At 36.1% G+C, this 27696-nt stretch overlaps 1 protein-coding gene across 3 annotated transcripts in view; it reads left to right on the forward strand.

Annotated features, from left to right (window-relative positions):
* Nucleotides 1-27696, forward strand: part of UNC79 (unc-79 homolog, NALCN channel complex subunit) — a 207120-nt gene that overhangs the window by 14327 nt on the left and 165097 nt on the right. For all 3 annotated transcript variants that reach the window (XM_065906592.1, XM_065906594.1, XM_065906593.1), the window contains exons 3-4: nucleotides 4144-4199; nucleotides 4871-5000. In XM_065906592.1, coding sequence (XP_065762664.1) covers nucleotides 4144-4199; nucleotides 4871-5000 — 186 coding nt within the window. The remainder of the gene's footprint in view (nucleotides 1-4143; nucleotides 4200-4870; nucleotides 5001-27696) is intronic.

Genomic DNA, 27696 nt, shown 5'->3' on the forward strand with positions numbered 1-27696 from the left:
GCCAGTAAATTTGGAAACTTCAGTAGTGGCCACAGGACTGGAAAAGGTCAGTTTTCATTCCAGTGCCAAAGAATGTTCAAACTACTGCACAACTGCACTCATTTCACATACCAGCAAGGTAATGCTGAAAATCCTTCAAGCTAGGCTTTAACAGTACGTGAACTGAGAACTTCCAAATGTACAAGCTGGATTTAGAAAAGACAGAGGAGTTCAGTTCAGTCACTCGGTCACTGTGACTCTTTGTGACTCCATGGACTGCAGCACACCAGGCTTTCCTGTCCATCACCAACTCTCAGAGCTTGCATCTTTAAATTTCATTTCATGAAATTCATTAAAAATAGCTTAATTTCATGGCTACAGTCACCATCTACAGTGGTTTTGGGGCCCAAGTCTGTCACTGTTTTCATTGTTTCCCCATCTATTTGCCATGATGTGATGGGACTGGATGCCATGATCTTAGTTGTTTTTTTTTTTTATGATCTTAGTTTTTTGAATGTTGAGCTTTAAGCCAGCTTTTCCACTCTCTTCTTTCACTTTCATCAAGAGGCTGTTTAGTTCCTCTTCATTTTCTTTCTTAAGGGTGGTCTCATCTGCATATCTGAGATTCTTGATATTTCTCCCAGCCATCTTGATTCCAGCTTGTGCTTAATCCTGCCTGGCATTTCAGATGATGTACTCTGCATATAAGTTAAATAAGCATGGTGACAATATACAGCCTTGATATACTCCTTTCCCAGTTTGGAAGCAGTCTGTTGTTTCATGTCCAGTTCTACCGCTTGCTTCTTGACCTGCATACAGGTTTCTCAGGAGGCAGATAAGGTGGTCTGGTATTCCCGCCTTGTTAAGAATCTTCCACAGTTTGTTGTGATTTACACAGTCAAAGGCTTTAGCATAGTCAATGAAGCAGAAGTAGATGTTTTTCTGGAACTCTTTTGCTTTTTCTATGATCCAACGGATGTTGGCAATTTGATCTCTGGTTTCTCTGCCTTTTCTAAATCCAGCTTGTACATTTGGAAGTTCTTGGTTCACATCTTGCTTGGAGGATTTGGGCCATTACTTTGCTAGCATGTGAATTGAGTGCAATTGTGTGGTAGTTTGAATATTCTTTGGCATTGCCCTTCTTTGATATTGGAACGAAAACTGACCTTTTCCAGTCTTGTGGCCGCTGTTGAGTTTTCCAAACTTGCTCACATATTGAGTGCAGAGTACATCATATGAAACACTGCACTGGATGAAGCTGAATCTGGAATTAAGATTGCAGGGAGAAACATCAGTAACCTCAGATCTGCAGATGACACCATCCTTATGGAAGAAAGTGAAGAGGAACTGAAGAACCAGTTGATTAAGGTGAGAGAGGAGAGTGAAAAATCTGCCTTAAAACTCAACATTCAAAAAACTAAGATCATTGCATCCAGTCCCCTCAGTTCTTGGAAAATAGATGGGGAAAAAAAATGGAAACAGTGACAGGTTTAATTTTCTTGGACTCCAAAATCACTGCGAATGGTGAAATTAAAAGATGTTTGTTCTGGGGAGAAAGGCTATGACAAACCTAGACAGCATATTAAAAAGCAGAGATATCACTTTGTTGACAAAGGTCCATCTAGTCAAAGCTATGATTTTTCTAGTAGTCATGTCCAGATGTGGGAGTTGGACTATAAAGAAGGCTGAATGCCAAAGAATTGATACTTTTGAGCTGTGGTGTTGGAGAAGACTCTTGAGAGTCCCTTGGATAGCAAGTATATCAAACCAGGCAATCCTAAAGAAAATCAACCCTGAATTCCATTGGAAGGACTGATGTTGAAGCTCCAATACTATGGCCACCTGATGCAAAGAGCCAACTCCTTGGAAAAAACCTTGATGCTGGGAAAGATGGAGGGCAGGAAGGGAAGTGGGCAACAGAGACTGAGATGGTTGGATGGCATCACTGAGTCAATGAACATGAGTTTGAGCAAACTCCAGGATATAGTGAAGGACAAGAAAGCCTGACATGCTGCAGTCCATGGGGTTACAATGATTCAGCCATGACTGAGCAACTGAACAACAGCAAAACACAAAAATGCAAATAAATTAGCTTCCTTCAGGAAAAAAGAGGTGATAGTAATTAAGAAGTTGTGTTATGAGTCTTTAACCCAGTACAGAATTCTGGACTAGAAGTAGTGAACTTTGAGCCCTCGTGTTCAATGCTATTCACTGCATTGTATATAGATGGTAAGTCAAGTTGTACAGTCATACCTTCTTTTACTGTGTTTCACAGATCTTGTGTTTTTTTATGAAGTGAAGTTTTGTAGCATCTGCATTGTCAAATGATGGTTAGCATTTTTTAGCAATGAAATATTTTAAAATTGAGGTGTGTTCATTTTTTTTTTTAGATATAATGCTATTGTACTCTTAATAGACTATAGCATAGTGCAACCATAACTTTTATATGCCTGAAGAAACCAAAAAATTTTTATGGTCACATTATTCCAGTATTTGGTGTGGTCTGTAATGGAACTTGTAGTATTTCTGAGGCATTGCTGTATATGAGTGTGACATTGCTCATGAGAGAGCATAGAATGAAAAGTGGATTTTATTTATGATCCGACCTTCAGGAACTCCAACAGATACTGGCCCAGTGGAAGAGGAGGAGCTTGCCAAAGAGACAGAGAGCTGTTTGGCTGACTAATAGACTTTAAGCTATAAAAATGTTTGTTGTATACTTAATAGGAAGTCTTGGAGATAGCTGTATCAGAGGTCTGAGATGCCATCTTTGGGTTTCTCTTGAATTTCTCCTCATGTTTGCAAGATATGTCACAGTGGAGATTATTATATTCTTATATGCATTCGTGCTCACACTAAGTTGTGTTGACTCTCTGCGACCCCATGGACTATAGCCTGCCAGGCTCCTCTGTCCGTGGAGTTCTCCAGGCAAGAATACTGCAGTAGGTTGTCATTTCCTTCTCCAGGAGATCTTCCCGATTCAAGGATCAAACCCATGTCTCCTGCATTGCAGGAGGATTCTTTACTACTCAGTCACCTGGGAAGCTCATATTCTTAAACATCCATATCTAAAAAATCGGTTTCAAAAATATATCCAATCAAATCTTATCAAAAATAGGATCAGTGAGGATGATTAGAGAAAGGTCTCCTGGTGTGCCTCTTTCCTTTTGTCAAAGAGGAAAAATGGGTCTCAGAAGCTCCCCAGCAGATTCCCTTAGGTCTTGCTCGTCAGCACCAAGTCACGTGGCCTTCCCAGCTGCAACAGAATCTGGTAAATTGTCTTGCTTTGCAGTCTGTGTACTGGGAGCTGAACAAGGAAGAAAGGGTTGCTGGTAGCAGTTGAGTAGCAACAGCACTGCCTGCCACAGGTAACAAGAGGATCGGTCATAACATCAAGGAAAGAGGGTGTTCTGCAGTACTGAATGTTGATGAAGGTCAAAGGAGAGGTAGACTGAAAAGTCTCCATGGAGCGAAACGACTCAGAGGTCATCAGTGACTAAAGGGAGGCCAGCTTCAATGCTGTGATAGGGTTGGAAGATAGGTTAGGGAAGATATCAAATATGTATCTAACTAGGGTGAAAATATCTTTCTTCCACAAGTAAGCATAGGCAAGTCAAAGAAGCCTGCCATTGTATAGCTTTTAAGAATTCCTCAACTAGATGAATTGGTGCTAAAAGACCTTTTTAATCCATCAGTCTGTCCTTGCTGTTTATCCAAACTTGGGCAAGATAGGAAACCAAACCTCAGTTCTCTAGGTGTAACATGGTGGTTATGAAATACATAATATTTAAAGCTCTTAAGCGCAATACCTGGCACAAAATGAACACTCAATTAATGTGAACTTTTACTATCATTAAGCAATTTTTTTGTGTGTGTCATTCTTGATTCCATTAATATAAGTTTAGATTATAAAAGTATGATTAGTAGGGAGTTTTCTTAATATTTCATATGTTAATAAGATAAATAAAATACTTTTCAAGGATCTTGAAATAAAACTTGATAAAGTAAAAGGCTTATATGATTTTTGATAGATATGAATACATGAAAATAAGTAATTTCTAATTTAATGATTAGAGTGAAGAGTCCTACTAATATAGTTTATTACACAGGATCTTTTGTCTGGTGTTTACATCTGATACACCAATTATATTTTCTTCCTTTCAGTGTATCATTGTCAATTATTGGAATGCCTCATGAAATATAAACAAGAAGTCTGGAAAGTAAGTTTGGGACCACGTTAAACTCACAGTCACAAACTGAATTTATATAATAGAGAAGAAGTTGTTTGCATATTAAAACTATTGTTTAGGTCAAATTTATTGATGTCTTACTATTTTGGTGTGGTAGAAATTATTCTTTCCTTACTGGTCAATTATTTATCATTCAGAGGAGAAATGAGACTTAGAACAGAGTGACTTGACAGAAGCTGTAATTGGATATCTCTCATTTGTGGAATTTAGCAAATACTGTACTATGTGACAGTTTTATTTAATTTGAAATGTTGCTTGGGAAACTTTCTTCTTTCAAATAGGAGATGTGAGTTATTAAGAAATATGTTTTATGGAAATGTTTTTAAAAATGTAGTGTTTGGCAAACTGTCTTCATGCTGTTCTAAAATCTTTCACATTATTCTGAATAGAGAGGAATTTGTTAAAAGATAGTATACATCTGAACACTACCAGTGCTGGCTTATTTACAACACCCATGAAAATAATAAAAGGAATATTCTAATGTGATTTAATCTGCAAAGCCCACTTAGATGATGAAGTTCCTGGGAAATTAGCCACCTCAATCCCTCCACTAGAATTTTCACTGCTTTGGTAATATTGAATGAGCTACCTTTATTTTTATTTGATGATGTTGGTGAAAATATGTTTCTTGTTTCCTTTAGGATCTTTTGTATGTGATAGCCTATGGGCCTTCACAAGTGAAACCTCCAGCTGTGCAAATGCTGTTCCATTACTGGCCCAATTTAAAACCTCCAGGGGCAATAAGCGAGTACCGGGGCTTACAGTACACAGGTAAGAGAAGATGAACTCTGTGTGCCCCATTTTATTTCTCTGGTGCCATATTTGGCTCACTTACTTATTTTTTTAAATACTGTTAGATTATATTTACTGTACCCTTAGATATTGTTATAAATCCTTTCTGAAACTAGATGATATAAAAATAAATTAATTAAAATTAATTTCAAATCTTTTATGACATCATAGCAAATTGCGTTAAGCTTCAGCCCCATTTGCTCTACACTGACTTCTGGTTTTATCCTTGCTAATCACACTGATCACCATAAAGGTGTGAGCAGTTAGTAATGCTGCAGATTGGCTCAGATTTCGCAGGGTCCCTAGCGACTGATTCTGCTCTGGTGAGAAGACTCGGAGTGCTTTCAGCATTACAAATTCAGGCACTAAATAAAAATTAAATGACTCTGAAAGCCTAGTTGGACATGAAAAGTCAACCACTGGTGAATACTGGTATAATTAATAAGCAAGTAAACACTGAGTTTATTGCAAAGACACACATTTAGCAAAAATGAAATAAATTAGCCCCTGTGTCACTAATGTTTATATGTTATAGAACCAAAAAAGCAATATATGACTAATAACATTTCTGATGCCCCTGACTACCCTCTCACCCCCACTTAATTGTATACATATTCTTATGAAAATGTAAGAGGTAAATATTTTGGCATAGCTTTTATTCAAGGTATGGTGGTATTGTATATTGATGTTCTAAGAATGTATTTCTTTCTTGGCATTACTCAACTTTCTGAAAGTGATTTGAGGTGGTTCAAAGGAGATTTAACTTAATACAGATGTCTGTTTTTTGTTTCTGATTAAAGCCAAGTGTTAGAGATATTGATGGTCCTGGGTGAACTTATTCTATACTTGGAACAAATATTAGCCTTAGTGATAACAATGTTATTAACTGAAATGATGAAGGTAGATAGTAAGAAATTAAAAAAAATGGAAATTGGTATTATTTATGTTTTATATCATTAACAGTAGAGGATGTTTAAGTGTTGCTAAGTGGATAATTTGAGTGTAAAGGCAAGAATTTGGAAATACTCATAAAACAAAAGATGAAACGACTGAAAACTTTTGACACCAATCAATATATATATCAATATATCCCAGAAATAAGCATTTATATGATGTATGAATAGGTAACCAGTATCAAATGAAGCTGATTTATTTGATAAATATTTGAGAATACTATATGAAAGAGAAAGCATGTGGCAGGAACTATACTTTTTATTGACAATAGAAGAATTGACACAAAACCAGACCTCATGGAGCTTAATGCAATTTAGATATGGAAATTCATTCATTTATTCCGCAAATATTTATAGGACATCTACTACTAACCAGACATTATTCTAGGCACTGGTGGTACAGTGATTTAAAAAAACAGGCTGAAACATTGGCCTGGGCATTCCAGTTGCGGTGGAAAGACCAGGAGACCATCTTTCAGTGTAAGAAGCACAGTGCCTTGCGGCGCTCAGTCGCTCAGTCGTGTCCGACTCTTTGTGACCCTATGGACTGTAGCCCGCCGAGCTTCTCTCCCCATGGTGATTCTCCAGGAAGGAATAGTGGAGTGGGTTGCCACGTCCTCCTCCAGGGGATCTTCCCAACCCAGGGATCAAACCCAGGTCTCCCACACTGCAGGCGGATTCTTCATCATCTAAGCCACCAGAGCAAATACAGAGAGCTGTGGGAACACACAGGAAGGGCCTCTGACCTCACCCCAGTGGTGGGTTAATCTGGAGAAGGTTAAATTGTCAAGGAAGGTTCTGGAGTGTGTGACATGTAAGCTGATACCTGAAAGTTATGCACACAATAGATAGAGTCATAAGCGGAGTGAATCATGAATGGATAAGATGTGAGTTTGAAGCAGAGGGAACTTCATGGATTCAGACTTGGAGGCCAAAAATAGCACAGTTGTATTTAGGAACTGGAAAAAATCTTCTGCAGCCAGGTAGTGGAGGGACAGGAGGAGACTAGCTGGGAGAGAAGCAGAGAGCCCGACAGGGCCTATGAAGGAGTTTGGATTTCATCCTAGCAGCAAAGTGAAACCATGGACAAGTTTTAAATGGAGAAACCACATGATGAGATTTGCTTGTTCTGAGCATCTGAGAAGCCCACAAAGTGACCACCAATTCCGTTTAGCCATAACCACACCCTCTTGGAAGGGCCAGCCAAAGCTGTCTCCCCGGAATAGCTCAGCCTATGCTTACTGAGACCAAAGAGACTCTTTCATCTTTTCTTGGTGTATCTGAACAAGATGTTTCCGTCTACAGGCATTCATTCTTCAATCCATTCTTGTATTCATACCCCACACATTTCCATTCTTGCCATGTGTCATTATGTGCCTGCTACCTGCCACCCTCCATCCAGGGAAGTAGCTGTCTTGGAACTCCCATGATAGTGGCGCATGGCATTCTGTACAGGAAACAGAAGATCGTGGAAAAAGTTTAACCATTCTGTTCTGTGTATTACAATTTATCCAGCACTGGCTGTTTGTCAGACGTTGGTCTAGCTGCTAAGTATCTCATTTAATATTTTAGCCTGCTCTTAACTGAACAGAATTTGTGGACCAAGCACCATATTTAGTTTTACAGACATTTTTTTCAATTTATTCTCACAAATATCTTGGGAGGTATATTTTCCAATTTTAATGTTACAGATCAAGAGTGGGACAGAGTTTAAGTAACATCACTAAACTCACACAAATAATAAAAGAGCACAGCTTGAGTTTGATCCTAGATCATCTTAATTAAAAACCTACATTTTTCTCAGTTCAGTTCTGTAATTAAACTTTAGTTATAGCCCTGGAAATTTTCTGCAATTCTTCCTGTGATGAAATATGCACTAAAGAGTATCATTAGTATTTAGATGGCTTTACAACCTTAAATATTCTCCATAATAAAAATTGTGTGGAGATATAATTTTATGGACCTAAAGATAAAATGCTTTTTTAGGGATCAGCAACACTGTATGTCTTCCCAGTGATTTGCTTCCTTTTTAAGATGTAAATTTTATTTTTTGTAAAAGAAAAATTTGTTTTTAGAAAAAGTATTGAAATATGAAAGAGAGAAAAAAATATTACCAAGAAATGACCATGGTTAGCATTTTGGTTTATTACCCTCCACTTTTTGTGATGTACCTTTTAAAATAAAATAGATTATATTATATATAATTATACAAAGTTACCTCTCCCCTTTCATTATGACATTTTTCAAAAACAGAAAAGTTTAAAGACTAACACTATTAGCACACATAGAGCCACCTAGATTTAATCGTTACTGATTTTAACTATGCATATGTTTATATTTAATGTATTGGTTGCTTTTAAAGGATAGTAATATGGGAATATTACAGCTCATATGAAGAAGATCAAATAGTGAGGATTTGGTAATCTACAGTGTTTGCTTCTTTTGAGTTTATTAGTATTTATCATAAACAAAAAATTACCCCAATTATTTTGGTCATTAAATACAAGTCTTAAAAGATGCAAAAATTGCATGTTTCTTGGCAATGAAATAGCCATTATATTGTTCTATAAAGCTCTGCTTCTCTGGGGAGAAAGAAATCATTTAGCAATTTTCTTGCTACAATATGCCAACTAGGACATAATTTAGCCTTTGTTAGCAAAGATGAGCACCAGCTGTGTAGTTTCCATCTGAATTACAGGACAAAAATGTGGCACAAATACATTTCTAATACTGAGATTGTGGCAAGAGTAGATAGAGAAAGTACTACTAACTTAAGATAGTGCTACGAGGTTAGACTTTGGCCTAGCCTACCAAATATATAATTCTACATTAGTACTGGTGGATTTTTGAGTTGTATATAAGTTTAAAATACAAGAAAGCCTACCAATCCTTTAATGTCATAACTTCCCCCTCATTGAGTTCTTGTTTATTTTATTGTATTGATTTTATCTCTACATAACTTAAAATACTTTAAACCATTTTATTGGTGTGTTATACACATATGAAGTAATACAAATTTTAAGTATATATGGCACATCTCCCACCATGTTTACTACGATGATTGCCTTTCCTTCTGTCCCACAGTTAACCACTGGCCTTGTTTCCAACATCAGAGGTTATTTTTGTCAATTTTTGAACTTTATATAAATGGAATGTGCACACATCATTTGTGTGCACACATGTATGCGTGATTTGTTCATGGGTTGAGCATAACTGCACTTTATTCATTTTTTTCTATATACATATTTTACCAAATGTATGTACCACAGTTTATGTATCTGTTTCCTATTGATGGATATTTGAGTTGTTCCCACATTTTGGCTCTTATAAATAATGCTGTTGTGAACATTCTTCCACATATCTTTTGAGTATACATACGCGTACAATTCTGATATATATGCCTAGAGTGGAAGTACTGAATCAGAGGGTATGAATCTATCCAGTTTTAATGGGTAATAATAAAATTTTATATCCTTTAGTGCAAATCTTTCTACCTCATAATTGTGGATCTCTTCCTTGTCTCCACCTGCTTTCCTCTTCTTCCTTCTTCTCTTCCTGTTTTCCTTCTTCTTTCAAGTAGCTATTTGCTAAGTTGAAGAGTTTGTCAAGTTAAACATACACAAATACATACCTAAGCAACTAGGATTTTGATTGATAATTGCCTTGAATCCAGATCAATTTGGGGAACTGGCACCTTTGTAGTATTGAATCTTCCAAACCAAAACATAATATCTTCCTTCAAATAGTTAGGCTTTCTTTAGTTTCCCTCAATGCTGTTTTCTACTAGTTTTTGTGTAGATGTCTTGCCTATGACTCATGTAGTATGTCCCTAGGTATTTATTTATCTTTTGATATTATTATCAATGATAAATCTTTTAGAAATCACATTTTCTAACTCTTTTTGCTAATATGTAGATTTGCAATTAATTCTAGTATGAAAACGAAAGTGTTAGTCACTCATTCATATCTGACTCTTTGTGACCCCATGGACTGTAGCCTGCCAGGCTCCTCTGTCCATGGGATTTCCCAGGCAAGAATACTGGAGTGGGTTGCCATTTCCTTCTTCAGAGCATCTTCCCAACCCAGGGATCGAACCTGAGTCTTCTGCACTGCAGACAGTTTCTTTACTGTCTGAGCCACTAAGGTATACTGATCTTATATTCAGCCTCCTTGATAAATGCACTTTTTAATTCTAATAATATATTTGCAAACACTTTTTAATAAGTGCAGGCACTTATTAAAAAGTTTTCATGTGTAAAGCTATATTACTGTTGAATGATAACAATTTAGGGCTTTCCGGATGGCCCTAGTGGTAAAGAACCTGGCTGCCAATGCGGGAGACGCAGGTTTGATCCCTTGAGGAAGACATGACAACCCACTCCAATATTCTTATCGGGGAAATCCCATGGACAGGAGAGCCTGGCAGGTTATGGTCCACAGGGTTGCAAAGAATTGGACATGAGTGAAGTGACTTAGCACAAGCACGAGATGACAGCTTAATGTCTCCTTTTCAATCCTTATGCCTTTTGTGTCTCTTACTTTGTACTGGCTAAAACCTCCTATGCTATGCTGAGTTCTAAGTTCCTTGAGGTTTCTTCTTTGACCCATGCATCATTTAGAAGGATGATAATTTCTAATCATAGGGAGATTTTTGTAGTGAAGTTTTGTGTTGATTTATAGCTTGATTCCTCTATAGTCAGACAACATACTTTGTATTATTTCATTACTTTGACAATCTTAACACTTTCTTTAGGGTAAGCTTACCGTCATTTTTGTAAATGTTCCTGTATATTTCAAAAGAACTTGTATTTAGCTATTGTTTGATACTGTGTTCTCTGTATGTCAATTAAATAAAATTTTTTATAGTATAGTTCAAATGTTCTATATCCTTATTGCATTTTTGTATGTTTCTTCCATCAGTTACCAAGAGTAGAATGTTAAACTCTCCCATGATGACTGTGGATTTGTATGTTCCTCCTTGTAGTTGTCAATATTTGCTGTATAAATTTGGGAGCTGTATTATTAGATTTATACAAATTTAGAATACAGTATCTTCCTGGTGGGGCTTCCCTGGTGGCTCAGTGGTAAAAAAAATCGCCAGCAATGCAGGAGACACAGGAGATGGGAGTTCGATCCCTGGGTTGGGAAGATCTCCTGGAGGAGGGTATAGCAACCCACTAGTATTCTCGCCTGGAGAATCCCATGGGCAAGGGAGCCTGGTGGGCTGTAGTCCATAGGGTCACAAAGAGTCAGACACGACTGAAGTGACTGAGCACACACACACATCTTCCTGGTGAACTGAAACTTTTACCCTTATGAAGCACATGTCTTTAATTCTAGTAATGCCTTTTCGTCTGTTAAAATGCACGTTGTTTTATTCTAATATGTCTACACCAGCTTTCAAGAGTGCATGCATGGTATTTTCCAATGCTTTGTTTTCAACTTTTTAATATTTTTATATTTCATGTGTGTCTTGTAAGTAGCATATAGTTCTATTTTTTAAACTCAATTTTCATGATCTTTGCCTTTTAATTGAAGCATTTTGTCTACATATATGTAATATAATTACTACTTGATTTGATTTTAAATCCAATTAAGCTCCTGTCATTTGCTTCATTTACAAATACTTTCTCCCGTTCTGCAGATTTGCTTTTCATTTTGTTTATGGCATCCTTTATTGTGCAAATGCTTGCGCATTTGATTAGGTCCTGTTTGTTTACTTATTTTCTTTCTTTTGCCTTGGCAGACAATCTAAGAAAATATTGCTACGATTTGTGTCAGAGAATATTTTGCCTATGTTCTCTTCTAGGAGTTTTATGGTGTTATGTCTTATATTTAAGTCTTTTAAAGAAATAGTTATTTATTTATTTGGCTACACTGGGTTTTAGTTGCAGTATGTGAAATCTTTTAGTTGTAGCATGCAGGATTTATTAGTTGCAGCATGCAAAATCCTTAGTTGCAGCATAGGAGCTCTTCATTGCAGCATGTTTGATCTAGTTCCCTGACCAGGGATCAAACCTGGGCTCCCTGCATTGGGATCATGGAGTCTTAGTCCCTAGTGGGACCACCAGGGAAATCCTATATTTAAGTCTTTAAGCCATTTTGAGTTTATTATTTTGTATGGTGTAAGCGAGTGTTCTAACTTCATTGATTTACGTGTGACTGTCCAGCTTTTCCAACACAACTTGAAGAGATTGTCTTTTCTCCATGGTATATATTCTTGTCTCCTTTATTGAAGATTTATTGACCATTTATTTTTGGGCTCTGTATTCCATTCCAGTGACCTATATGTCTATTGTGCCAAAGCCTTGCTGTTTTGATTAATGCTGCTTTGTAGTATTGTCTGAAGTCTGAAAGGGTTATACCTCCAGCTTTGTTCTCTTTCCGCATGATTACTTTGGCAATTCTGGGTCTTTTGTGATTTTGTATAAATTTTAGGATTATTTGTTCTAGTTCTGTGAAGAAGTTATGAGTAATTTGATAGGGTTCACATTAAATCTGTAAATTGGGGTTATGTGGCCATTTAAACTGTATTAATTCTTCCAATTCAGAAGCATGGGATATCTTTCCATATCCTTAAATCATCTTCAATTTCCTTATCAATGTTTTATAGTCTCAGTGTATACATCTTAAACCTGCTTCGTTAGGTTTATTCCTGGTTATTTTTTAGAATGTGATTTAAATGGGTTTTTTTTTTTTTACTTTCTCCTTCTGATAGTTCATTGTTAATGTAAAGAAAGGCAAAAAATTTCTGTATAATAATCTTGTATCCTGCTACCTTGCTGAATTTATTAATTCTAATAGTTTTTGTGTGGAGTTTTTAAGGTTTTCTTTATAGAGTATCATGTCATATGCATATAAGACAATTTTACCTGTTCCCTTCTGATTTGGATACATTTTACATTTCTCTTGTCTGATTGCTGTGGCTAGAACTTTAAATACTACGTTGAGTAAAAGTGATGAGAGAGAGCATCCTTGTCTTATTCTAGAATTTAGGGAGAAGTCTTTTAGCTTTTTACCAATGAGTATTATGGTTGTGGATTTGTCATAAATGACTTTTATTATGTTGAGATATGTTCCCTCTATACTCGCTTTGGGAACAGGTTTTATCATGAATGGAAGTTGAATTTTATCAAATGCAGTTTCTGCATCTATTGAGATAATCTTGTGCTGTTTTTCTTTTGTCAATGTGATGTATCCCATTGATTGCTTTGCAAATGCTGAACCACCCTTGAGATCCTGGAATGAATTCAACTTGATAATGGTGTATGATCTTTTTATGTGTTCTTGTGTTCAGTTTGCTAATATTTTGTTGAGGATTTTTGCATCTATATTCATCAAAGATATTGGCCTATAATTTTCTTTTTTTGTAGTGTCCTTGGTTTTGGTATCAGAGGTGATGGTGGCTTCATAGAGTGACCTTGGGAGTGTTCCCTCCTCTTCAGTCTTTTGAGAGTTTGAGAAGGATACGTATAGTTCTTCTTTGTATGTTTGATAGAATTCCCAGTGAAGCCACCTCATCCTGGACTTTTGTTTGCGGGGAGTTGTTTTTTTTTTTTAAATTATGGATTCTGTTTTATTTCTAGTGGTCAGTTTATTCAAATTATATTTCTTCTTGATTCAGTTTTGGCAGGCTGTATGTTTTTAAAAACTTGTCCATTTCATCTGGGTTATCTCTGTTTTTGGCATAAAAGTGTACGTAGTGTTTTCTTGATTTTTTTCTTTTCTGTACTTCTGTGGTATTGGTTGTTATTTCTCCTGTTTCATTTCTTATTTTGTTTATTTGAGTCCTCTTTCTTTTCTTCTTGGTGAGCTTGGCCAGAGGGTTTTTTTTATTTTGTTTATACTTGCAAAAAACTAGCTCTTTGATTTTTTTCTATTTAAAAAAAATCTCTTATTTATTTCCTTTATGATCTTTATTATTTCCATTCTTCTGCTTACTTTAGGTTTTGTTTGTTCTTCTTTTAATTTTTTTAGGTGGTAGTTTAGATTGTTTATTCAGGATTTTTCTTGTTTTTTTGATAAAGGCATATTCAATTCAGTTCAGTTACTCAGTTGTGTCCAACTCCTTGCGATCCCATGAACCGCAGCATGCAAGGCCTCCATGTCCATCACCAGCTCTCAGAGTCCTCCCAAACCCATGAGAATTAAGTCAGTGATGCCATCCAACCGTCTTACCCTCTGTCATCCCCTTCTCCTGCCCTCAATTTTTCCCAGCATGAGACTCTTTTCAAATAAGTCAGCTCTTCGCATCAGGTGGCCAAAGGATTGGAGTTTCAGCTTCAACATCAGTCCTTCCAATGAACACCCAGGGCTGATCTCCTTTAGGATTGACTGGTTGGATCTCCTTGCAGTCTAGTGGACTCACAAGAGTCTTCTCCAACACCACAGTTCAAAAGCGTCAATTCTTCTGTGCTCAGCTTTCTTTATAGTCCAACTCTCACATCCATATATGACCACTGGAAAAACCGTAACCTTGACTAGACGGACTTTTGCTGACAAAGTAATGTCTCTGCTTTTTAATATGCTGTCTAGTTTGGTCATTACTTTCCTTCCAAGGAGTAAGCATCTTTTAATTTCATGGCTGCAATCACCATCTGCAGTGATTTTGGAGCCCAGAAAAATAAAGTCAGCCACTGTGCCCCCTGTTTTCCCATCTACTTCCCATGAAGTGATGGAACTGGATGCCATGATCTTAGTTTTCTGAATGTTGAGCTTTAAGCCAACTTTTTCACTCTCCTCTTTCACTTTCATCAAGAGGCTCTTTAGTTCCTGTTCACTTTCTGCCATAAGGGTGGTGTCATCTGCATGTATGAGGTTATTGATACTTCTCCCGGCAATCTTGATTCCAGCTGTGTTTCCTCCAGCCCAGCATTTCTCATGATGTACTCTGCATATAAGTTAAATAAGCAGGGTGACAATATATAGCCTTGACGTACTCCTTTTCCTATTTGGAACCAGTCTGTTGTTCCATGTCCTGTTCTAACTGTTGCTTCCTGACCTGCATACAGATTTCTCAAGAGGCAGGTCAGGTTGTCTGGTATTCCCATCTTTTTCAGAATTTTCCACAGTTTATTGTGGTCTGCACAGTCAAAGCCTTTGGCATGGTCAATAAAGCAGAAATAGATGTTTTTCTGGAACTCTCTTGCTTTTTCAATGATCCAGCAGATGTTGGCAATTTGATCTCTGGTTTCTCTGCCTTTTCTAAATCCAGCTTGAACATCTGGAAGTTCACAGTTCACTTATTGCTGAAGCCTGGCTTGGAGAATTTTAAGCATCACTTTACTAGTATGTGAGATGAATGCAATTGTGCGGTAGTTTGAGCATTCTTTGGGATTGCCTTTCTTTGGGATTGGAATGAAAACTGACCTTTTCCAGTTCTGTGGCCACTGGTGACTTTTCCAAATTTGCTGGCGTATTGAGTGCAGCACTTTCACAACATCATCTTTCAGGATTTGAAATAGCTCAACTGGAATTCCATCACCTCCACTAGCTTTGTTTGTAGTGATACTTCCTAAGGCCCACTTGACTTCACGTTCTAGGATGTCTGGGTCTAGGTGAGTGATCACACCATCATGATTATCTGGGTTTTGAAGATCTTTTTTGTACAGTTCTTCTGTGTATTTTTGCCACCTCTTCTTAATATCTTCTGCTTCTGTTAGATCCCGACCATTTCTGTCCTTTATTGAGCCCATCTTTGCAGTAAATGTTCCCTTGGTATGTCTAACTTTCTTGAAGAGATCTCTAGTCTTTCTTTCATTTTTGCTGTGCAGCAAAGTGATTCAGTTTTACATATATATATTCTTTTGTTGTATCCCATCTATTTCATATATTTCAGTTTTCATTGTTGTTTTCCTCAGGCATTTTAAAATTTCCTCTTTGATTTCATTTTTGACTCATTGGTTTTTGAGTAGCTCAATTGCTTAGTCTCCATGTAATTGTTTTTTTCCTTTTCATACTGTTCCTGGGGTTCTCAAGGCAAGAATACTGAAGTGGCTTGGTATTCCCTGTTCCAGTGGACCCGGTTTTGTCAGAATTCTCCACCATGACCTGTCCATCTTGGATGGCCCTGCATGGCATGGCTCATAGTTTCATTGAGTTAGACAAGGCTGTGATCCATGTGGTCAGTTTGGTTGGTTTTCTGTAATTGTGATTTTCATTCTGTCTGCCCTCTGATGGATAAGGATAAGAGGCTTATGGAAGCTTCCTGATGGGAGAGACTGACTGTGGGGAAACTGGGTCTTGTTCTGATGGGCGGAGCCATGCTCTGTAAATCTTTAATCCACTCTTCATTTGATGGGCGGGGCTATGTTCCCTCCCTGTTGTTTAGTCTGAGGCCAAACTATGGTAGGGGTAATGAAGGTAATGGCAACCTTCTTCAAAAGGACTTATGCAGGCACTGTTGTATTCAGTGCCCTGACTGCAAAGCAGGCCACTGCTGACCCACTCCTCCACCCAAGACTCCTGGACACTCACAGGCAAGTCTGGATCAGTTTCTTGTGGGGACACTGCTCCTTTCTCCTGGCTCCTGGTGTGCACAAGGTTTTGTTTGTGCCTTCTAAGAGTCTGTTTCCCCAGTCCTGTGGAAGTTCCGTAATCAAATGCCGAGCTGGATGAAGCACAAGCTGGAATTAAGATTGCTGGGAGAAATATCAATAACCTCAGATAAGCAGATGACACCACCCTTATGGCAGAAAGTGAAGAGGACCTAAAGAGCCTCTTGAGTGAAGTGAAAGAGGAGAGCGAAAAAGCTGGCTTAAAACTCCACATTCAGAAAACTAAGATCATGGCATCTGGTCCCATCACTTCATGGCAAAATAGATGGGGAAACAATGAAAACAGTGACAGACTTAATTTTTTTGGGCTCCAAAATCATTGCAGATGGTAACTGCAGCCATGAAATTAAAAGATGCTTGCTCCTTGGAAGAAAAGCTGTGAAAAACCTGGACAGTATATTAAAAAGCAGAGACGTTACTTTGCCAACAAAGGTTCATCCAGTCAAAGCTATGGTTTTTCCAGTGGTCATGTATGGATGTGAGAGTTGGACTATAAAGAAAGCTGAGAACCAAAGAATTGATGCTTTTGAACTGTGGTGTTGGAGAAGACTCTTGAGAGTCCCTTGGACTGCAAGATCAAACCAGTAAATGTTAAAGGAAATCAGTCCTGAAAATTCATTGGAAGGACTGATGCTAAAGCTGAAGCGCCAATATTTTGTCCACCTGATTACTCTTCTGAAAAGATCCTGATTCTGGGAAAGATTGAAGTCAGGAGGAGAAGGGGATGACAGAGGATGAGATGGTTGGATGGCATCACCAACTCAATGGACATGAGTTTGAGCAAGCTCTGGGAATTGGTGATGGACAATGGAGCCTGGCGTGCTGCAGTCCATGGGTTTGCAAAGAGTTGGACACAACTGAGCGACTGACCTGAACTGAACTGAGTTGTTTTTTCCCTCATTTCTCTTTCTGTGGTTGGTTTCTAGTTTCATGCCAAGTTGTTGCTCTTTTGAAGATTAAAGTGCGCTTTTTCTTAAGTTTTTCATTTTTTTTTCTATTTGATTGAAATTTCCCCTTTTTTCCAGTTTTATTGAGAAATAACATATGTCACTGTATAAATTTATGGTGTACACCCTGATGATTTGATTTGCATACATTGTGAAATTATTACTACAATAAGTTTGGTGCTCATCATCCCATAGAGATCAACACAAAGAAGAGAAAGGAAAATAATTTTCTCCATGTGGTGAGAACTCAGGATTTACTCTCTTAATAACTTTCCTATATACATCCTATGTACATCCTATATATCATACAGCAGTGTTAGTTGTAATCTTCATGTTGTACCTCAACTCCTAGTAATTATTTACCTTTTAACTGGAAATTTGAACTCACATCTTTTATCCATTGATGGACACTTATGTTGCTCACATGTCGTGGCTATCATAAGTAATGCTGCTGTGAAAATGGGGCTGCAGATATCCTTTCAAGTTACTATTTTCATTTCCTTTGGACATATTTCCAGAAGTGGAAATGGTAGTTCTATTTTTAATTTTTTGAGTATTGCTTTTACTGTTTTACATAATGGCTGTACTAATTTACAATATTTCAGAAAGTTTCCACATTTCTTATCTCTTGTCTTTTGGATGATGGTCATTCTAACTGGTGTGAGGTAGTATTTCAATGTGGTGTTTAACTTGCATTTCCGTAATGACTAGTGGTATTGAGAATCTTTTCATTTACCTGTTGGCTTTTTGCATATCTTCTTTGGAAAATATCTAGTTAGGTCTTTTGCTTATTTTTATACTGTTTTCTTCTTTTTCTTTGCTATTGTGCTGTATGAATTCTTTATATATTTTGGATGTTAACTACTTATCAGATATATGGTTTACAAATATTAATTGCCATTCCATAGGTTGCTTTTCACTTTGTTGAAGGTTTCTTTGGCTGTGTAAAAGCTTTTCAGTTTGGTGCAGTCCCACTTATTTATTTTTGATTTTCTTGTTTATGCTTCAGTGTCAAATTGAAAAAATGATAACCAAACACATGTGAAGGTGCTTTATTCTTGTTTTCTTCCAGAATTTTCATGGTTTCAGGACTTACATTTAAGTCTTTAATTCATTTTGAGTTAATTTTTTGTGAGTAATACAAGATAGGGGTCCAGTTTTATTATTTTTTTTACATGTGAATATCCACTTACTGAAGAGACTGTCTTTTCTCCATTGAAATTCCTGGCTCCCTTGTCAAATACTAATTGACTGTATATGCTTGGGTTTAGTTCTGGGCTTTCAGTTCTGTTCCATTGGTTGTAGATCTGTTTCTATGTTGGTATCATACTGTTTTGATTATTATAGCTTAAAAGTATAGCTTAAAATCAAGGAATGTGATGCCTCATGTTTCATTCTTTCTCAGAATTTCTTTGACTATTTGAGGTCTTTTGTGGTTCCTTATACATTTTAAGAATGTTTTCCACATCTATAAATTATGTCGTTTTACTAATGGTAGGAATTGCATTGAATCTATAGATGAATTTTGGTAGTATTGAAATTTTAACACTATTAACTCTTCCTCTTCATTAACATGGGATACCTTTCCATTTCTTCATGTCTTCTTTGATTTTTTTCAACAATGTCTTATAGTTTTTAGACTAGAGGTCTTTTGCTTGCTTGGTTAAGTTTAGTCCTAAGTATTTTATAATTTTTGATGCTATTGTAAGTGCAGTTGATTTATTTCTTTTTCACAAAATGCATTGTTAGTGTACAGAAATACTATTGATTTTTGTATCTCAATTTTGTATCTTGAAACCTAACAGAATTCGTTGATGAGATGTCAGTTTTCTTGTTGTGTCTTTAGGATTTTCTGTTTATAACATAATGTCATCTGGAAATAGAAACAAGCTTACATCTTCCTTTCCAATTCTCATATCTTTTATTTATTTCTCTTGCCTAATTGCTCTAGCTGGGACTTTCAGTACTATGTTGAATAGGGGTGGTGAGAGTGGGTACTTTGTCTTGATCCTGAACTTAGAGGAAAAGTTTTTCAACCTTCCACCACTGAGTGTGATATTAGCTGTGGACTTGTTATACATGGCCTTTATTAATGATGAGATATTTTCCTGATTTGTTAAGATTTTTTTTTATCAAGAACAGATATTGAATTTTGTCATATGCTTTTTCTGCTTCTGTTGAGGTAATCATATGATTTTTTTCTTTCATTTTGCTAACACAGTGTATCATATTTATTGATGTGTGTTTGTTGAACAACTTTTGCGTCCTAGTGATAAGTCCCACTTGATGTGCTGCTAAATTCAATTTGCTGGTATTTTATTGAGAATTTTTATATCTGTATTCATCAGAGAGATTGGCTTTTACTTTTTTAGTAGTGACCTATCTGTGTGCTCCTAAATTCCTGGTGTGTTAGCCAAAGTTACTTACTTTGGCTATATTGGAAATACAGTGTATCTCTAGCACTATGTGACCTCTAAAATCACTGTTCAGCTTTTAGCCATTAAGCCATTAAGCTTGTGTTCTCTGCTAGTCCTTGTAGAGCTTTTCTGTGAGCCCATGAAGTTTAGGATTAAGCCAAGGACCTGAGGAGCATCCTTACACAGATTTATGGGACCTGTTCTCTGGCACTCCCTGTTTTTCTTACTTTACTCAATTTCCAGTTGCCTTAGCAATTCTTCACTGTGATGTTTCCTCTACTCACTGAAAATGCTAATTACTTATTGGGATCCACTTCTTTTTGCTGCAGTTTGGAAATATTCCCAGGCAGAAAACCAAAGTGAATGTAGAACTTTATTTGTGTGTTCTTCCTTTTTCAAAAGATTGCAATCTTGTGTTAAAATCTACAGCCAGTGTCGGAAATGAATTGCTTTATACATTTTTTACAGTTGAAGGATAAGTCCATATATTATTAAAATATCATGGTTGTAATTGAAAGTTCCCTTATTTCTTCAGCAATGGCTTATACCATATTCTCATCTTTCTTTCTGAAATTCCAATGACACATGTGTTAGATCTTCTCTCCCATGTTGTCTATGGATATTTCTTGCATTCTCTATTTCATCTTTCTATGCTTCATTCAAAATCTCTTTGTCTGATTTTTCTTCCTCCTCATTAGTTGTTTAGCTTCCCAAATGTATTTTTAATTTTGTTAATTATGTTTTTAAATTCTAGAATTTCCATTTGGTGCTTTAAAAGTTCCAATTATTTGATTATAATCTCTAATTTGTCTTACTTTATAGCATAATTAAGCATATTTATTTTAAAGTCTGTTTCTGATAACACAGTATTCTAGATCTCTGGAGGCTATGATTCTATTGGATTTCTTTTGCTTTCTTATCTTTTTATTTTATTTTCTTAAAAAATAATTGTGCAAGATATTAGATAGAAAAGCTATAGAGTTAATTTGGGGCTTAGGATTAAATTGTATTTCTTCAGAAAGTATTTATGTTTGCTTCTGGAAGGAAACTGTAGACATTGGTAACCCAGGTCACTTTAATGCAACTCAAAAAAAAAAAAAAACAAAACTATGGTAAGTTCTTGAGATATTTTGAAGCTGATCTTCAGTCCCTATGAGGGTTGGTTTATTTCTGTTTCCCCTTTACTCCTAGGGTGTGACCTTTTGGAACCTCTACCCACAGCCTAGGGTGATTTTTAGGTTTCCCATTCTTTGGTAGTCAACCAGTTCCAAATTTAGTTCTCTTGTGTCAGAGAGTCTGTTGAAATTGGCTCATGTTGCAGAATTGGCAGAAAGAGAAATAGGCAAAGGAGAAAGAACGGACTCAAATGCCAGGTCCACCTTTTGGCAATCCCTTCTTCTTTTGGATCATGGCCCCACAATTCTCCCATAAAATTCTCTGGGTTCATTTGTTTTTGCATTTAATTGTGTCTGGTTTTCTAAGTATTCTCAGTAGGAGAATTGGCTTGAATTAATTTGTCTATCATTTCTGGGGAAATAGAACTCAGAATTTTTTTTCTGTAATATTTCCAGTGGTGGAATGTATATATTTTTCAAGGTTAGGTATATTTAAGAGTGTCTTTCTATTTCATCATGAAAAAAACCTCTGCTTCACTGTGAAAAATATGTAAAAATTGCTTCACTGTTTCCTGGCATTCAGAGTTATAGAAGACAAGCCCTAAACCAATGATTTTGTCTGTTATAGAAGTTGCTTTTGTTGTTCTTAATTCATGGAGCCTTATCTGTTTTCTTAAAAAAAAGCTTTTTAAAAATATTGCTGTATAAATATATTTAAATTAATTTATCATAGCTTTTTTCCAAGTAGCAAGCATCTTTTAATTTCATTGCTCAGTCACCATCTGCAGTGACTTTTGAGCCCAAGAAAATAAAGCCTGTCAGTTTCCATTTTATCCCCGTCTATTTGCCATGAAGTGAGGGGACCGGATGGCATGATCTTAGTTTTTTAAATATTGAGTTTTAAGCCAGCTTTTTCACTCTCCTCATTTATCTTCATCAAGAGGCTCTTTAGTTCCCCCCTTGCTTTCTGCCATTAGAGTGGTGTCATCTGTATTTTTGAGGTTATTGATATTTCTCTTGGCAATCTTAATTCTAGCTTGTGATTCATCCAGCCAAGCATTTTGCATGATGTACTCTGCATGTAAGTTAAATAAGCAAAGTGATAACACACAGCCTTGACATACTCCTATCCCAATTTTGAACCAGTCTGCTGTTCCATGTAGGTTCTAACTGTTGCTTCCTGACCTGCTTACAGGTCTCTCAGGAGGCAGGTAGGGTGGTCTGGTATTCCCATCACTTACAGAATTTTCCACAGTTTGCTGTGATCCACAGAGTCAAAAGTTATAACAGTCAATGAAACAGAATAGATGTCTTTCTGGAGTTCACTTGCTTTTTCTATGATAAAACGGATGTCTGCAATTTGATTCCTGGTTCCTCTGCCTTTTCTAAATCCAGCTTGTACATCTGGAAGTTCTCAGTTCACACACTGTTGAAGCCTAGTTTGAAGGATTTTGAGCATTACCTTGCTAGTATGTGAAATGAGCACAATTGTATGGTAGTTTGATCATTCTCTGGCATTGCCTTTCTTTGGGATTGGAATGAAAACTGACCTTTTCCAGTCCTGTGGCCACTGCTGAGTTTTCCAAATTTGCTGGCATATTGAATGCAGCACTTCCACAGCATCATCTCTTAGGATCTGAACTAGTTCAGCTGGAATTCCGTCCCCTCCACTAGCTTTGTTCATAATAATGCTTCTTAAGGCCCACTAGACTTTACACCCCAGGATGTCTGGCTCTAATTGAGTGACCACAACACTGTGGCTATTCGGGTTATTAAGACCTTTTCTGGTACATTTCTTCTGTGTATTTCTGCCACGTCTTCTTAATCTCTTCTGCTTCTGTTAGGTCCTTACTGTTTCATACTTTATTGTGCCCATCTTCGCATGAAATATTCTCTTTGTATCTCTAATTTTCTTGAAGACATCTCTTTCCCATTCTATTTTTTCCCTTTATTTGTTTGCATTGCTCGCTTAGGAAGCCTGTCTTACCTTTCTTTGCTATTCTTTGGAACTCTGCATTCAGATGGATGTGTCTTTCCCTCTCTTCTTTGCTTTTTGCCTCTCTTCTTTTCTCAGCAATCTGTAAAGCCTCCACAGACAACCGTTTTGCCTTTTTGCATTTCTTTTTCTTGGGGATAGTTTTGATCACTGCCTTCTGTACAATGTTACAAACCTCCATTTTTCTTCATGCACTCTATCTATCAGATCTAATTCCTTGAATCTATTTGTCACTTCCACTATATAATCATAAAGGATTTGATTTAGGTCATACCTGAATGGCCTAGTGATTTTTCCCTGCTTTCTTCAATTTAAGTCTGAATTTTGCAATAAGGAGCTCTTGATCTGAGCTACAATAAGCTACAGGTCTTGTTTTTGCTGAATGCATATGTTGGTATAGCTTCTTAGGTTAATTTTCTTTATAACCTAGTTGACTTTTACCCTAACTGAGCACTATTTATTGCATTGAATGAGTGTTTCTAATTTTGCTATTTCATTTTTAGTTTAATAGCATTTATCATATGGCACCCCACTCCAGTACTCTTGCCTGGAAAATCCCATGGACGGAGAAGGCTGGTAGACTACAGTTCATGGGGTCGCCAAGAGTCGGACACGACTGAGCAACTTCACTTACTTACTTATCATATCTTTACCTAAATCTGTTTTTGTTTCATTCTGTTAGTATCCTTTGTCACCCTAAATTATTGTGACTTTCTATTCCTGTTTTTATAGAGGTCTTGTGTTTTGCTTTATGTTTGAGATGCCATACACTTTCCTAATTTGATTCAATGGCTAGATGATAATCAGATAAACATTTTCTCCCATGTTTCAGTACACTGTTTCTTTTCCTTTGAAGTATACATTTGATTGATCCTTCATTTTTTTAAAAACAATTTTATTGAGTTAGAATTTTCCTTCAGTAAAAGAATACATTTTAAGCATAGTTAACTTTTGACAAATGTATATACTAATATAACCAAAGCTATAATCAACACACAGAACATTTCCATCATTCCCAGAATATCTCCAGCTTTCTCTTCAGTAAGTTCACCATAGACAACCACTGATCTGCTTTCTGTCATTGTATACTAGTTTTGCCTGTCCTAGGATTTCATATGAATGGAATCACATAGTATATGCTATTTTTGTGTCTGCTTATTTCAGTTAGCATAATGTTTTTAAAGTTTATTCATGTTGGTATATCAGTAATTCATTTAAAAAATATTGAATAGTAATGCATTGTATGGCTATATCACAGTTTATCCATTGGTTTCTTGATGAACACTTTTACCTATCATGAGTAAAGCTATAAACATTCATATAAAAAAGTATTTTTTATGAAGATACACATTTATTTCTCTTGATAAATACTGGGCTGTGAAAATACTGGATTGTTTCATAACTATATGTTTACTTTTAAAGAAATGTCCAAATAAACTAAAGAAATCTTTAATTTCTTTCAGTGATATTTACTAGTTTTCAGTGTACAGGTCCTATTGATATTTTGTTAAAGGTATTCCTTAATATTTTATATTTTGGGTGCTATTGTAAATAGTGTTTTAAAATGTAATATTCTCCTTGTTTATTGCCACTATATAGAGATATAATTTACATCCTTCAACTTTGCTAAATTCACTAAGTTTTTGTAGCTTCAACCTTGCTAAATTCACTTTTTTTTTTTTTTTTTGGTAGCCTATCTGTAAGTTTCTTAAGATTCTCTGTATACATGATTTGCTTTCTTGCAAATAAAGATAATTTTTTTTTCCTTCTATTATGTATGTTTGTCTGCCTGCCTACAGGCCTGGTTCCCTCCTTCTCTCTCTTTCCCTTCCTTCCTTTCTTTCCCCACTTCCTTTCTTATTTTCTTTTTCTCATTGCACTGGCTCTTATCTCCAGTTTAATATTGACTAGGAGTACTGAGCATGGATTTCTTTGTTTTTCCCCTTCATTTGTGGCAGGAAAGTGTTCAGACTTTCACTGTTAAACATGGTGTGAGCTGTAAGTTTTTCACAGATGCTTTTTATCATGTTGAGGAAATCCCCATCTATGCATAGTTTGTTGAGAATTTTTATTGTGAATGAATGTCAGTTTTTGTCAAATGTGATTTCTCCTATTAAATGATCATATGAGTTCCTCACTTAATTCCATTAATAAGGTGAATTACATTGATTTACTTTGCAGTATTAAACCAACCTTGCATTCCTGGGATACGTTCCACTTTTCAGCTATATTAGGCTGCCAGACTTAATTGCTAATTTTTTTGTTAAGTGTTCTTGCTCCTGCATTTATGAGGGATATTGATCTACCTTTCTTTTATTGTAATGTTTTCATCTAGTTTTGTTTACAAAGTAATGCTGGCTTCATAAAATAGGTTGGAAATTGTTTCCTTCTCTTTTATTTTCTCAGTTTATGTAAGATTTGTATTATTTATTCCTTTAATAGTTAAGAGTGAATCCATCTGGTAAATCCATCTGGTCTTGAGGTTTTCTTTGTGGGCAAGTTTTGCATTATGAATTCAATTGAATAGAATGGGGCATTTAACTCTACTTTTTACTGAGTTGAATTTTGTGATGAACGTGAGCATTTCATCCAACTCATGTAATTTATTGGCATGTGTCTAGTATCTGCAGTGATGTCCTACTTTCATTCCTGACATTGATAGTTTGCTTCTTTATATTTCTTAATTCATCAGTCTACCTAGGGTCTTATCAATTTTATTGAACTTTCCAAGAAAAACCACAGCATTTGTTTTATGATTTTCTGTTGGTTTTTGTTCTCAGTTTTATTGATTTGTACTTCTATCTTTGTTATTTTCTTCCTTCTACTAACATTGGATTGAATTCGTTCTTTTAGTATCTTATTAAATAGAAGTATCAATTGTTTATTTTGGACCTTTAAAATTTTTCAGTGCAAGAATTTAAAGCTAAAAATTTCCCTTTAAGCATTGCTTTAATTGCAGCCTACAAATTCAAAATGCTGTGCTTTCATTGTACTTCAGAAATGAATAATTTCTCTTTGATTTATGGATTGATTAGAAGTAAGCTTTTTTAAATGTACAAATATTTGGTTATATTCTAGATATCTTTTTGTTATTTATTTCTAGTTTAATTCTATTGAAGTCAGAGAGCATAGTTTATTTTATCACTCCATTTAAATTGTTGAGGCTTATATGGATGAGAATATTGTTTTAGTAAATGCTGCCTGTGCCATTAGTACATGTCTCCTAGACATTGTGTCTGTTCCAGTTGTTGAGTGGAGAATTCCATCATTATCAATTAAGACAAGTTGCTGAGAATGTTGTTCAAGTCTTCTATTTTTACTGATTTTTTTTGTCTGCTTGTTTCATCAATTACTGAGAGAGGATTGTTGAAATTTACAACACTAATTAGGGACTTATTTCTTCTCTAAGCTCTGTCAGTTTTGCTTTATATAATTTGAAGCTCTGTCATTAGATACACTCATATTTATGGTTGTTTTGTTATCTTGATGAACTGACCTTTTCATCAATGTGAACTATCGTTCTTTGTTCCCAGTAATATTGTTTGTCTTGAAGTCTACTTGTCTGATATTTATATAGACATTCCAGCTTTATTATGATTAGCATTTGAATCATAACAGTTTTTCTCTCATCAGCTTTAACTTATCTCTTTTTATATTTCAAGTGTGTTTCTCTTAGGCAGCATATACTTGGGTCATGCATTTTGAGAAATTTAAATCCTATTTGACAGTCTTTGTCTTTTAATGTATTTATTGTCTAGGCTATTTATACTTAATGTAATTTCAGATATTATTAGGCTTATATCTGTTATCTTGTGTTTGCTTTCTATTTGTTGCATCTATTCTTTGTTCCTTTTGGATATCTTGCCTTCTTTTGGATTAGTTTTTACTGTTCCATTTTTCTCTCTTTGAATTGTTAGCTATAGCTTTTTTAAAAAAAGAATTACTTTACAATTCTTCAATTGCAATATGCACCTTTAACTTCATAGTCTACCTTCAAATAATATATTAGTTTGCATGTAATATAAAGGCCCTGTGCACTTTCATTTCCTCCTTCCCATTCTTTTAGTTTCTTATCGAATATTTTTCAGTCGCTAAGTTGTGTCCAGCTCTTTGCAACCCCGTGGACTGCAGCACGCCAGGCTTCTCTTTCCTTCACTATCACCCAGAGCTTGCTCAAACTCATGCCCATTGAGTTGGTAATGCCATCCAAACATATCATCCTCTGTCACCCCCTTCTCCTGCTGCCCTCAGTCTTTCCCAGTATCAAGGTCTTTCCCAATGAGTTGGCTCTTCACATCGTGTGGTCAAAGTACTGGAGCTTCAGCTTCAGCATCAGTCTTTCCAATGAATATTCGGTTTTGTTTTCTTTCAAGATTGACTGGTTTGATCTCCTTGTTGTTGTCCAGGGGACTCTGAAGAGTCTTTTCCAGTACCACAATTAGAAAGCATCAGTTCTTCAGTGCTCAGCCTTCTTTATGTTCCAACTCTCACATCCATACATGACTACTGGAAAAACCATAGCTTTGACTAGATGGACCTGTGCTGGCAAAGTAATGTCTCTGTTTTTTAATATGCTGTTTAGGTTGGTCATAGTTTTTCTTATAAGGAGCTTGGCTGAAGTCACCATCTGCAGTGATTTTGGAGCCCAAGGAAATAAAGTCTGACACTGTTTCCATTGTTTCCCCATCTAT

Source organism: Muntiacus reevesi, chromosome 15 (genome assembly GCF_963930625.1).
Source record: "Muntiacus reevesi chromosome 15, mMunRee1.1, whole genome shotgun sequence".
In the NCBI taxonomy this organism is placed as follows: Eukaryota; Metazoa; Chordata; class Mammalia; order Artiodactyla; family Cervidae; genus Muntiacus; species Muntiacus reevesi.